Below are 12,440 nucleotides of genomic sequence, written 5' to 3' on the forward strand. Positions count from 1 at the left end.
GAGGCTCAATGGGGGAGAAATTCAACTCCCAAATTGAGATTCTGTAATGTTCGGGACAGATATTCGTAAGGAATCTGTCTTCTGCCGCAGCCTCAGCCTCACAGGATTTGTATCCGACGAAGCGAGGTAATTGAGCCGGCAATAGCACCTTTCATGAAGTCGTGCTTGATTCTGCTTGGGGAAATTTTTCGAGGTGGAACCTCTTTATCGTCACGTGTAGATAGTAGGTATCGTGTTGAGTGACTCGGTTTCTCGCCTGAGGCCTGTAGATTAGATAATCTGAAACCCGTCACCCGTCTGGTCACAGGTCCGGCACCCGTGATGATGCCGCTCGCAGTAAACGGGGAGTGCTGGAGCTGGATACCTGCAAAGGACCGCCTGAGGCGCCCTGCAGTATCCAATTAGCCCACCTGCCCAGGCGGCCTCGGCTCGGGCGACAACACTCTTGACACACCGATGTGCTAGATTGCAAGTGTCAACATACGCTATATCTCGGGCAGTCACTCTTGGTTACAACAGGCAGATATCAAACAGCGGCGCTGGTCCTTCTCTTTTAGTCATCCTCTTCTCTTTCTTTTTTTCTTTTTCTTGGCGATAGATTTCTCCGACATGACGAGAGCCACTCGAGCCAGCTTAGTGCCCGCTTTCTGCGGGTTAGGCGCTGGGCTCAGCTATATGCGCTGTGGCTCTTTCAACGGCGCCGAGTATGTACTCAAGTACTGTAGTTCGAGCGCTATGCACGACGGCACTTCAAAACAGTGTAATCGCACAATACATACTTCAGGGTTTCAGCGCGAAAATTCTCACCCAGGAGAGAGAAGAATGACCCTCAACTGCAATGAGTTTTTCCATGTAGACTAACTATCTAGCCTATCACAAAGCCGTGACTGGAGTATGTAGTAAGTGGGAATGCACACGGAACGGCACACACGGGAAGTGAGGTCATGTGGACATGATACACAATTTGTACGTCCTTCACCAAGTACTACTAACTGTACTCGGGACTGTACGTTGTGTACCTGTGTCAGAGTCAGACTCTCTACTTCCACCAGAGGACTTCTATCTTGAATATGCACTTTTCCAATGCTTCGGCTAGCGAGACGACTGTCGTTCTCGGGGAACTCTCTCGGCCTTGTCTCGGGGTGCTACCGCGACTTGGGTTGCAGCCACAACGCTGAGCGGCTCAAGGCCTTGTCGCGGCGGCTTTTCAAGAATCAGGATGACCATCAAACGGCATGAAACCGGATCACTACTGATGGGCAGGCATGTGTCGTTGAGGACGTGAAAGCGCTTTAGCGAGCCGCGTCGATACTACCTCGACGACTCGCATTCGGGATATTTGCGAAAACAGTACATGGGTTCGCCTACCGGTTGCTGAGATCTGCCGTCTCTGCGTCTCCTTCCACTTTTTACTGTTTTCCATGGCTACTTACAACTTGCGCAAGTCATCGTTTGTACCGTAGACATATACTGCAATACCACCCTATAGTTCCTCCCGATCGCAGCCAACAAGCCGGTCTCAGCAGGAGCTCATCGATCCAACGGGTAAATGGTGTCTACGGCCTACGCTGTTCGAAGGTGACCACACTCCGGTACTCGATTTGAATCCACAGTTCGCTGCTGGTTCACACGCGCGCGCGCCGCCCTTCTCGACCCCACTTGAAACCCACCCAGCTTTTTGCTCTAAACTTACTCGTGTTCCTCTCCGTTAGCATCATCATCTGCTCCCAGAGGGTCACCATACCTTTTACCCAGCAGTCCACCTTACATCTTCCGGTCGCTCTGTCTGAATTTGCGAGATAGCAAAGAAAAAAGCGATTTTGATAGTCATCCACGACCTACAAAACAAGTATCTGATTTGGGAATACCCTTTCATTGCCGCAGCTGTGGATTCAAAGCCGAGTGTTTCACGTCTCGGACCAACATCGTGCCTGCAACCTCCCCTCAAGACACAAGATTCATGACTGGAGTCACTCCAACTACATACCTTTGATCCCGTCTTTCCTCTTCTTCCCCTCTCCCCCTTTCTTCTCGACATTTTCTCTTCAGATTCCAGGCCTTTTGGTAAATACACGGGTCTCCCTCTCTCTCTCTTTTAGCAGAGCCTCATTTTGTTGGTCACCATGGCCGGTATATTTCGCACCATCTACGACTGGCTTCTGAGGATGTTTTGGTATGTAAATCAGTTCCTCGCCGTGCCATGTAATGATTCCAGTCTCTGTTGTCTTCAATATATCGACCTTCGGGGGGAAATCCACAGAGAGATTTTGCATGTCCAGTTATTCCCCCGCTCACAGCGAAGGCGCTCTGCTGATCACCGATCCTATGTATCCTTGCAGGGCGACAGAGATGGATGTCACCATGATCGGCCTGCAGAATGCCGGCAAGTCCTCCTTACTTCGAGTGCTCGCGGTAAGTGATTTCTGATGTCTGCCTTGTCTTTTCTTTTCTTTCACAAAATGTGCCATGCTTGAGAAATCCTCCGTTTTGTGAGATTGGTCGGGACCTACTTTGCCTCTCCTACCTGGTCGCTGAACTTTGGATGCGAGGGATCGACGTGGTGTGCTGACGGAAATTACGTAGGGCGGGGAATTCACGGTTGAGTCAGTTGCTCCCGAGGCGAGGGACAAACAAGACCGGCGTCGGGCTGTTGCTAATCGTTGAACCCGTCCAGTTCAATCCCCACTATTGGATTCAACACCAAACGTGTGCAAAAGGGCCATGTGACCCTGAAATGGTATGAGAACTTGCTTTTGGAGAATCTGATCTGGGGCCGCCAATTACCCGCGGAAATCACAACCCGAGAGCTTGCATATACTGACCGTCGCAGTTGGGATTTGGGTGGACAGCCTCGATTTCGCCCGATGTGGGAGCGATACTGCCGGGGTGTGAATGCGATCGTGTAAGAATGGCCCAAATTGTGTTCCAGATGGGGTCCCCTGATTTGGTGGTTGTGTCGTCAAGCACGCTAATCGGATTCTTTCAGATACATCGTTGACGCTGCCGACAAGGCGGCTCTGCCCGTAGCGACGGAGGAACTGCACGAATTGATGCAAAAACCGACCCTTGACGGAATTCCGCTCTTGGTGCTCGGCAACAAATCTGATCTCCCGGAGAAGCTGTCTGTTGATGAACTGATCGATGCCATGGACCTCAAGTCCATCACTCGCCGCGAGGTGAGCTGTTACGGAATCAGCGCCAAGGAAGAGACCAACCTAGATGCCGTGTTGCATTGGTTGATGGCTCGCGCCAGTCGGTAGATGACGTGAGGGGATCGTGTTCGATCAACGTCGGACACTGTGAGCACCCACCCTTGATTTTGTTTCCCCTCCTCTGTCGTTTCTATTCCTGTGTCTCCGGGTGTCGTGTGGGTTGATTCTGCGTGCTGGGGTTCCCTCTCCCCCCGGGAAGTCGCTCTGTTCCATTCCTCGTAGATACTAGCGTATTGGCTCGCTGCCTCGGTTGTAACGATTTTATGATTCATTTGGAGCTGCTCGTATTGTTTTGTCTTGTGGTTCATTGCCCAGTCCAGGCCTGATCTGTCCGTCCCTGCTGTGACTTTTGTTTGTGATTTCTCCCAGCAAGGGAACGCTCTCCATCTTTGTGATCTGGCGCAGCATTGGTGTGTCAGGATGTACGACTGAAACGAATTGACGACTGTTCATGGTGTTGTGGTTGAGCGCATTCGGTAGATCCTCCAGAGTCATCCGCTGAAATGCTGACATGAAGTCAGTGTCGACCCGCCATCGGAGTACCCTGTCTGCCATCGTGAATTCTGATCTACGTTGAGCCCCAGTTCGCTCCATGATTGGGGTTGCTCCCGAAGTGACTCGCGCTGGCAACTCTTGTCCATGAAGCTTCGTAAAGAGACATCCAAAGACATTCAGTCAAATCTCAGCCTTAGCACCGAGGAAATAAAAATCACAAGGGCCACCATGGCTGCCAGCTAGACATAAATAAAGGTGCAACGCAACACACACGGGCCAAGTGATGCGTTGGCACTGCATGAAGCCAATCCCCGTCACGGACGTCGGGTGTCACTCGGGACGATGACATGCCCGGTCTTCAAACCAACCGCCTCTGGCTTCAAAGAGCGGGTCAAATGCTTATACAGCTAAGGTTATTAGTCTCCTAGTCAAATTGAAAATGGGTTAGTGCCTCTTTTTTTTTACCACGAGGGCATAGAAATGCGTTCCCTATTGTGGAATTCCCCTAACGAATGGGTGCTATTGGCTGACTTGAAGTTCCTCGGGTCAAGCAGCAGCTCTTCATGTTGAATCCAATTAATACAGATTGCGAGGCCCCCACCTCGTCGATACTTGGCATGTCACAGATGTTCAGTCGTCGCCCCGATCCACTTGAACAGAAGGCGGATCATTGCAGTGGAACAATGGAATCAGCAGAGAAGGCTGATTTTGGTGAAGTCAGGACAAACGGCTTCAAAATACAGGTTTTTACCTTTCTGTGGACATGAATTTTTTCTCAAGTCGAAGAAGTTCATCTCGAGCATGAGCTCGGTTACTGCAGCGGTAGGTAGGACATACGTAGGTTCCTATCTAAGCACTGGTTGACGCTAAGCAATTGCGATGCACCTCCCAAACCCCAATCTTAGTGTAGGATTCTAGTCCTACCGTGTACGAATCAAAGCTGTCCCTACTTACAACGAGTCATGTTCAGTATAGGTCCAATGAAGTACCGCTGAATTGGAAAAATTTGCTACGTCATTGGTGTCGTATGCATAGAGCATCCCTGTGAAATGACGTTCCTGCGGTGACTGAACTCAGTACGGTCTGTACCCTTCAGCAGCACAAAATGTATATGTGCACCGGATAGCGGCTACACAGCATTTGGCTCAGGACTGTGTCAGTCGCCGAGGCCATGGCGGACAGAATGTGGCGGATGTGACTGGTCTTGTGAGCTCTGGCGGAGCGATCGGAATGATCGTTATCGACCGGAGGCTGGCGAGACACCCTCCAAGCTGGCGTAATACATATTAATCGACTGTCGCTCGGACGGTAAAGAGATTCTGACGGTGCAGACGGGCGGGGGGCTCTGCGACCTCATAGGAGCATAAGACGCTTCTTCCGATCGACGGCTCCACTGTCATGCGGTAATCCTGTAGGTACTTAATTTAGTTGGTACTGACGGGGCATTCGGAACCATCATTTCTATTGCTTCTCGTCTTCTTCTATAGCCTGTGTGAAGCGTAGCAAAGAGTATAGAGACATCTCGGTATCGTGGGTGGCGCTACGCAGTTATTGATGCAGAAAGTCAAGCAAGAACCCTCTCTTCCTCTAGTAGGTTTTACAGAATGTTCAGGTACTTTGAGCAGACTTTCAGAGTGAGTATGTTGTCAGTCCTGCGCCTTCCTCCACATCGCGTGGAGCTTGACTTGATTGGCATGTGGACGATGAATCCCCACTTGACTGCGCCGCATGCTTTGCCTCCATCGCATCTGCGATCGTGCGGATGCTGCGAGATGAGGACGCAGAGGCCGAGGCGGAAATTATTAATCAGCTCTTCTTGGGGGAGTACACAACTGATACTAGGCAAGCAGTCACTACTAAACAGTAGTACATCGGACATCCAGTCCATACTCGTACTTTTCGTGGTGACCTACTAGTACTCGACCAGGTACTCCTGTACTTTGGCCAGTAGGCACAAGGAACTCCAAGCACTAGGCGTACCGTGCGGTACCCATCATCACGGCGGCTGAATTCAAGATAGACACAGCATTCTAGAGGGCTTGGAACAGCGTAGAATAGTGAACACAGCCTCATTGCAATCATGGGGCGAAAACTCCCCTACACGGGCGGTGGGCTCTTTGTATGGAAATTCATACCCCCGTCCGAACCTGCTCGCAGCCCTGGATTTTCATGAAATCATCACAACCTTGCAGCCTAAAGTGCCAAGACCCACCCGCCTTCCGTTTCTCTCTCTCTCGCTCTCTCGCTCTCTCTTGGCCCCCCCCAGCCTCATCCACTTGTGACTTGAGACTGTCGTCTCCATTCTCTCGGTTTACAATTCACAAAGAATTCGCCCCCCCAGCATCTTCATTAGTCTTCATTCAGTCCTCTCAAAAGATCAACGGGCTGGTGGATTTCCATCATCGCAAACATTGTCGGATTGAGCCTTGACGGAGCTCTCTTTTCACGGACCTCCTGCGATCTCTCTCTTCCCTCGATTTCTCCGCCCAAAATACCATGGCCGTCCTTTCACGACGTTATTGGTAAGTTCTGTGTGATTCTCTCTGTCCTTTGGTTCTGGAAATATACAATGTGCCCCTCATGAGCAAAACACTAATCTCATCCCCACAGCGGTTTTTATGATGATTGCGGCGGGCATTCCGACTGGGATAGCTGGGGTCGTTGGGTAGCGTTTGCAGTCATCGTCTTCTGTGCTTTCATCTTGTTCCTCGGATTTTCGTGAGTATGGTCTGGCTTGGCTTTTTCCGATTGCCTTTGGGACTCCTTGCTCTCCTTGCAATGACGTCTTGCGATCACGATTTATTGAGCATACGTTCAAACTGACCATCATTGCGTCATGCAGTTGTCTCAACGCCCGTCGACGTCGTCGTCATGGCCTCCGCCCTATCACGGGAACGGGATGGATGGCGCCTCCTCCTGGACCTCCTCCCCCTCATCAACCGGTCTACTACGGGAACCAGAACGACTACTACGGCTCGCCACCACCCCCTCAATACTCGGCAAACCCCCAAAACTACGGCTACTTTGGCGCCCAGAACCCCGGACAACAGCAGAATGGCATCGAGCTACAACAGCCCGCTGCTGCTCACGCAGCAAGCCGGGCTTACAGTCCGCCTCCAGGCCCCCCTCCCTCAAAGGTCTAAATGTGTTTGCGTTGCGCAAAGCCCTGGAGTTGATCATGAAAATTCCGGTACATTGCGCCTGCTCCGGTCCCCGTTTACGACTTTGGCCCCTCCCTCCCTCTTTCTTTATTTGCGAGAATGATCCTCCGGGCCGAGGGATATGAACTTCGATGGGTTGGCGGAGTGTTGCATGCCCGCCAATCATTCAATCTCCCCCTTCGCATCCCCTTGATCAATTGCTTCGACCGAGGAAAATGCTGTGTCGCCGCGGCTATGCTATTCAATGGGGGCCTCTATGCGATCATGCGAATCATGACAGACCTCTGTTCTGTCTCTTCGCCGGCCTTTTTTTCCGATGATTGAGACTGTGTGGTTCGCAAGGGGGGATCTTTGACCGATGACTGAACGTGACCGTGGCCGGTGCAAGTTTATTGCTTTGTTTTCCCTTTTTTCCACTTATACCACGTCACGCTTTACCTTGATGTTTTCTCTTTTTGTGATGGATTTCAATCTCCACTATTAATGACATACCCAAGAGCTTTTTTAGCCTACCAGTACCAATGTTGATTCTTGTCAGATTTATGCAATTTCTTACACGGATGGTACTACTGTAGTTTGGAAGTTGTTGAGAATGAGGACACTCTCCAGCGGTGGAAGAATCTTGTCGCTCACCGAGAATGGAGATCTGCAAGTTTTCTTACAGTATGTAGTACTACTATCTTGCGGCAGCATACGGGCAGGACTGGTGGCCCGGCTTTCTTTGTATCGCCGCTCATAGCGCTTCTCAAATCTTGCATCTCATTGAGTCACTTCAATTTGCTCCATCGTGTTCGCAATTTCAATTATCTCTTATCATTTTTGCACCAAATACTCTTCTCTCTTGCCCAGTCTCATCTCGAGTCCAGACCCTCCGCAGTCCTGGCACGCCGCATACCTGCCCCGATCCTCCCGCCCCGCTCCACCCAAGCTTGTTCCTCTCCGATCTCCGCCCCTCCCTCCGCCTCTAATCGCGACAATCGACGGTGCACCACCTCTTTTTTTTTTGTAGACCCTTTTGGGTTCTTTATCCGTCTGCACTTTTGTTCCTCCCTCCCCACAGTGGCACGCACTCGGCTACCCCGATGGACATTGACGATATTCTCGCCTCGGTGGACCGTGGTCCCGGGGCCAGTCCTGAATCTGCGGCCATCGATCATCAGCAATTGACGCGATTCTGGGTCGCCGAACGCGCCGTGTCTGAAGTACTGCCCTGGCCAGCGCCATTGATGGAACGCATGATGGATCGTGTGCGAATACAGGTATTACATCCCCTGCTCTGTCCCCATTACGACTCGAGAAGTTTTGGATCTGCATTTCCGTTCTCTCTCTCTCTCTCTCTCTCTCTTTCGATCCTCTCGGTCCATTATTCCCATCGCTAAAATCTTAGATCAGATCGAAACAATCGAAGACCTCGCCGCATCATCCGCCGATCCCGACCTCTCCAGTACATCACGCCCAACAACCCACAATCCCAATCTCAATCTGCGCCTCTCCATCCTCCAGACAGACCTTGCACGAACCCAATACATCATCCGCTCTCTGCTTCGCGCCCGACTTGCCAAACTCACCAAACACAGCATGCACTACCTCGTCCAACTAGCCAGTCGCAACAAGAATCCGCTCTCAGCAACCGCCTCACAGTCCCAGTCGCAATCGCAATCGCAATCGTCCGCGACGAACGCCATGCCCGAAGACTCGGTGCCGGACGTATCGGCCTTGATCGATACGGCGCCGCTGTCTGGGCCAGAAACAAGCTTTGTCCATGCGCATCAGACATTGTTAGCTGGGCATTATGGGGCGTCGTTTCTCGGGGCGTTTCCGCGACAATTGAGGCGGTTGGATGATAATGCGGGGGGGACGAGTATGGTGCAGGGGCCGGAGACTAAGGAGGTGGTCTTTGTGAGGTGTTTGGCGGCGCAGGTGGATGTGGTGATGGAGGGAGAGAATGAGAATGGGGATGGGGAGTTGGTGGATGAGATTGGGGTGACGATGCGCATGGGAGATATTTGGGTGGTGAGGTGGGATGGAGTGAAGAGGGCGTGGGAGAAGGGGGAGGTGGAGTTGTTGTGAAATGGACGAAGAATGGGAAGAAGAAGAAAATAAAAAGGTGGAAGATGTGGATGTCGAGTTGCAGAGATTTGAAAGTCAATCTTCTTTTTCTCTCTCTTCAAGTTCACGACGGCAAGACGGACGAGATATGATATCCTTGGGGAAAAAACCTTTGGCCGTGGCATTAAATGGGCGTTTGGTATTTGTTTCCTTTCCTTTTGTTTTTTCTCTTTTTGCGTGTTCGGGGTCATTTCAAGTCTTTCATTGCTTCTCATTATTTTTTTCGTATGCTATGACAACGTGATACCAAAAATCAAGCCTCTTTTTTTTGAGGTCGAATACAAATCATTGTTCAGGGCCTCCTTGGAGGCTGTCTGGGCTCACCTGGCCCAACAAGTCCGCAGTCATTGGTACCATACAGAACCAACGTAGAAATGAATACAATCGATCCAGGAGCCAAAGTAAAGTTTTCATAAAAATGTAGTCATAAGCACATATTTCTCGTCATGATTGTGCTTCACATCACACGGCAGTAACGAGGTGGAATGTATGACAGAGGGTTGTGCAACGCTAATCAAACGTTCAGACCGACTCACCCTATCCCATACCCCTTCGGTGAAACGCCAATCGCTAAACCCATGAAAATTGAAGAAAGAGTAAGTTGAAGCAGAAGAATTCGGGCACGGAGAAATTTGTTGCCCTCTTGTCTCATCGTTGACAGTAGATGGCGAATAAAATTATGCGAGGTACTGGTATGTCGAGGCCTCGTCTCCCAGACGCTCCAAGTACTCGCGATCAATGAGACTGTCGATCCGCTGCTTGACCATCTTCACGTCGGGCACAAAGCGTGAGGTGAGTTGCGCGAGGACCTCGTTCATCAAGTTCAGGTGAGTCAGGGTTTTGCGTTGCCTGCAATGATCGTTAGTCTCTTACTCCTCGACACCATACTGCAAAGGGCCGTTAGAGTCTACTCACTTCATGATGCGCACTACGGCGGCCTCAATGATATGCCGACGCTCCTCGTTCACCTTCTTCTCCGTCTCCTCGCGTTGGTCTTTGCTCTCAACCCTGTTCGCGTTCCCAGCGACGAGGCCTATGCGCACCTTTACGAAGGGACTCTGGAATTCGTGGTTGAAGGAAAAGCGGTCTGTCGCTTTGACATCCTTGCTCATAGGTTCTTTCTTCAATACCCGTGTCTTCGGGGCGACGGCAAGAGATTGGAGGTTGCGGACGAGGTCGTTCTCCGGGATCTGGGTCTGTTCTTGAATTTGAGTGAACGTCAAGGACTCGCCGTCGGCAATATCATTGAACAACAGCAGAATGACCATCATATAGGTGGATACATTGAGTTCATAGCGCTGAACTTTGCCATTGCTCCGCACAAACTTGGCACGAATGTCCGCGGAACCCATGGGCGCTTGCCACGACAGCTGGCGTCCGCTGTGCTTGTCAAGGTAAAATCTCTCAAAGCTCTCCTTCAGCGTCTTGATCTGCTGTGGATAGATGCACGGTGGGGCTTCCATCTTGTCTTTGTGTTTGCCCATGACGTCCAAGGGCCACATAGTGCTGGTCAGAACGTGCACCTCCAGGTCCGGCCGGTCATCGTCCGCTGCATTAGTCCGAGACATGTGTTGTTTGTAACTCGTCGTCAGATCCTGCGAGATGGTCATGTCCTTGAACATGGCCTCGATTCGCTGGGTGAATTGATTGCCGACCTCCATTTTCATCTTCGAGATCATCTGCCGTTCTGCATCCATGCTGGCGGACTTCTTCATCAGAAGTCGACGGGCCAGGTGCTTCTTGTAGTACGTCTCAAACAGATCCTTGTCTTTGATGTAACGCAGGAGTAAGATTCCATTGTCCAACAATGCATCGACCTCATCCTCCGTCTTCCCTTTGACACCCTTTTTGAGATTCTCGTCGAAGAAGAGAGAGAGGAATTCTGAGCTTCGTATATTCCGGTTGATAAACTCCCCAAAACTGTCGTCGATCGACTTGAGCAGGGTTTGATCTGACTGGAAGGAGTGCAGCCAGACGTTGTCGAATTGCCGCTTGAGCGCCAAGATTTCGTCCACCCATTTAATGGCTGATGCGGTTTGAGCATTGACAGGCCTCTCCTTTTCTGCGCTCTTCTCCTTTTTCTGATCTTTTGTGCGTTTCGTGCTGTCAAGGTTGGCCGAATTGGTGGCTTGTGTTGGGTCTGGTGGCGGTGCGAGCGACATGGTATTAATCGCTTGGCCGAGCTCCACAATCCGTGCCCTCACCTCCTGGGTCAGAACACTCTTCTTCCCATCAACCCTCGCGTTGAGCATATACAAGTCTCGCAGGCCGTCGAACTGCTTCTGATCAAGCATATGCCGAACGCCAGTGCCCTCCATACGCACTACCTCTCCGATGTTCGGGGAGATCAATTCCCGATCGATAACCTCATTGATCTTGGACTTAGTTCCGGGAGCAAGCGTGACATTGCATCGCTCTTCTTCCTCGGCGATGCGCTTCAAGGTCTGTCGGCAGAATGTCATAGCATCGCCTTCCTCCAACAATCGAGTTCCTTCTTTTTGATAAAAAGCCACGCTCGCGTTGAGGAATTGCGGCTCAAAAGTGGTGACGTACAGCTTCTCGGTCTCCTCCTCGACAATAGTCTCATATAAGCCCTCCAACATGTTGACACATTTTCGAATCAGTGGCCGGTCAATCATATGACCGTCTCGCTCGAGTTGTATCAAAAAGAGGACTGTTGACTCGAGAACGTTTGCGACAGTTGTCGGCGAATCAGGGCGAACAGGGACGCGGAGCACATTGTCACGAAACAGTGCCATCGACGTGACAAAAATAGAAGGATTAGATCGGTCCACGGAAACTGTACGATCCTGGGGAAAATCAGTCGGGGTTCGATTGATCACGGCTGTCGGAATAACAGGTCCTATTTTTTTTTCTTTCGCTTTCTTCTACTTACCATGTACATCAGGACATCTGTGATCATGCCCATGCACACTAGATGATCTTGCCAGGTTTCTTTCAAGACCGAGAGAAAACGTTCGCCTGCAGCACGCCTTTCATTGGATTGGTCTTGCACGACCCTACTCCCATCCTGCCAATTCTCCGCACGTAGAAGAATCGGGAGTATAGATTCTGCGACCTGACACCGTACATGGTTGTACAGCCAATCTCTCTCAAGAGCTTTGACCAGCTGATAAAGCTCGTGGCCCCGCGAGAGCGTCACGATCCGGTATGCATTTCGATAAAGCTCCTCGAATGAGAGGCTTGACGCATTTTTGGTATGAATTCCCGTGAGTGATGATGCGAGAACTTTCCAGATGGTGTCAAAATCGTCAGTTGGCGCAGATGCGGGACTCTTGATTTTACAGTCAAATGATCAGCTCGATGCTCTGAATTGTGAGATCTATGAGATGTGACGTACCCGTCGTGGAGCCCGGATCTTATTACGAGCTCTCATAGACGCCATGTTTGAGCGTATTGTGAGAGGAAGGAAGGTAATGGAAGGTGAAGCAAGGTAAAGAAA

At 50.9% G+C, this 12,440-nt stretch overlaps 5 protein-coding genes across 5 annotated transcripts; 4 read left to right on the forward strand and 1 right to left on the reverse strand.

Annotated features, from left to right (window-relative positions):
• Positions 1-609: 609 nt before the first annotated feature.
• POX_d05791 (uncharacterized protein) lies at positions 610-1,712 on the forward strand (the record flags this gene model as incomplete). The annotated part of the gene is made up of 3 exons (XM_050114628.1): positions 610-704; positions 882-899; positions 1,490-1,712. 3 exons carry the CDS (start codon positions 610-612, stop codon positions 1,710-1,712), a joined length of 336 nt encoding a protein of 111 aa, XP_049969579.1.
• A 411-nt stretch (positions 1,713-2,123) lies between these two features.
• On the forward strand, positions 2,124-3,260 carry POX_d05792 (ADP-ribosylation factor-like protein 8c; the record flags this gene model as incomplete). The annotated part of the gene is made up of 5 exons (XM_050114629.1): positions 2,124-2,173; positions 2,298-2,412; positions 2,584-2,603; positions 2,675-2,902; positions 2,987-3,260. 5 exons carry the CDS (start codon positions 2,124-2,126, stop codon positions 3,258-3,260), a joined length of 687 nt encoding a protein of 228 aa, XP_049969580.1.
• Positions 3,261-6,203: 2,943 nt separating this feature from the next.
• On the forward strand, positions 6,204-6,850 carry POX_d05793 (uncharacterized protein; the record flags this gene model as incomplete). The annotated part of the gene is made up of 3 exons (XM_050114630.1): positions 6,204-6,229; positions 6,318-6,425; positions 6,550-6,850. The coding sequence occupies 3 exons, from the start codon at positions 6,204-6,206 to the stop codon at positions 6,848-6,850; spliced, it is 435 nt and encodes a 144-aa protein (XP_049969581.1).
• A 1,100-nt stretch (positions 6,851-7,950) lies between these two features.
• Positions 7,951-8,938, forward strand: POX_d05794 (DNA replication complex GINS protein SLD5; the record flags this gene model as incomplete). The annotated part of the gene is made up of 2 exons (XM_050114631.1): positions 7,951-8,127; positions 8,261-8,938. 2 exons carry the CDS (start codon positions 7,951-7,953, stop codon positions 8,936-8,938), a joined length of 855 nt encoding a protein of 284 aa, XP_049969582.1.
• A 716-nt stretch (positions 8,939-9,654) lies between these two features.
• Positions 9,655-12,383, reverse strand: POX_d05795 (Cullin-4A; the record flags this gene model as incomplete). Its single annotated transcript, XM_050114632.1, has 4 exons — positions 9,655-9,826; positions 9,893-11,787; positions 11,874-12,272; positions 12,339-12,383. The coding sequence occupies 4 exons, from the start codon at positions 12,381-12,383 to the stop codon at positions 9,655-9,657; spliced, it is 2,511 nt and encodes an 836-aa protein (XP_049969583.1).
• Between the last annotated feature and the right edge of the window lie 57 nt (positions 12,384-12,440).

The sequence above is a fragment of the Penicillium oxalicum genome, chromosome IV (assembly GCF_001723175.1).
Source record: "Penicillium oxalicum strain HP7-1 chromosome IV, whole genome shotgun sequence".
NCBI classification, from domain to species: domain Eukaryota; kingdom Fungi; phylum Ascomycota; class Eurotiomycetes; order Eurotiales; family Aspergillaceae; genus Penicillium; species Penicillium oxalicum.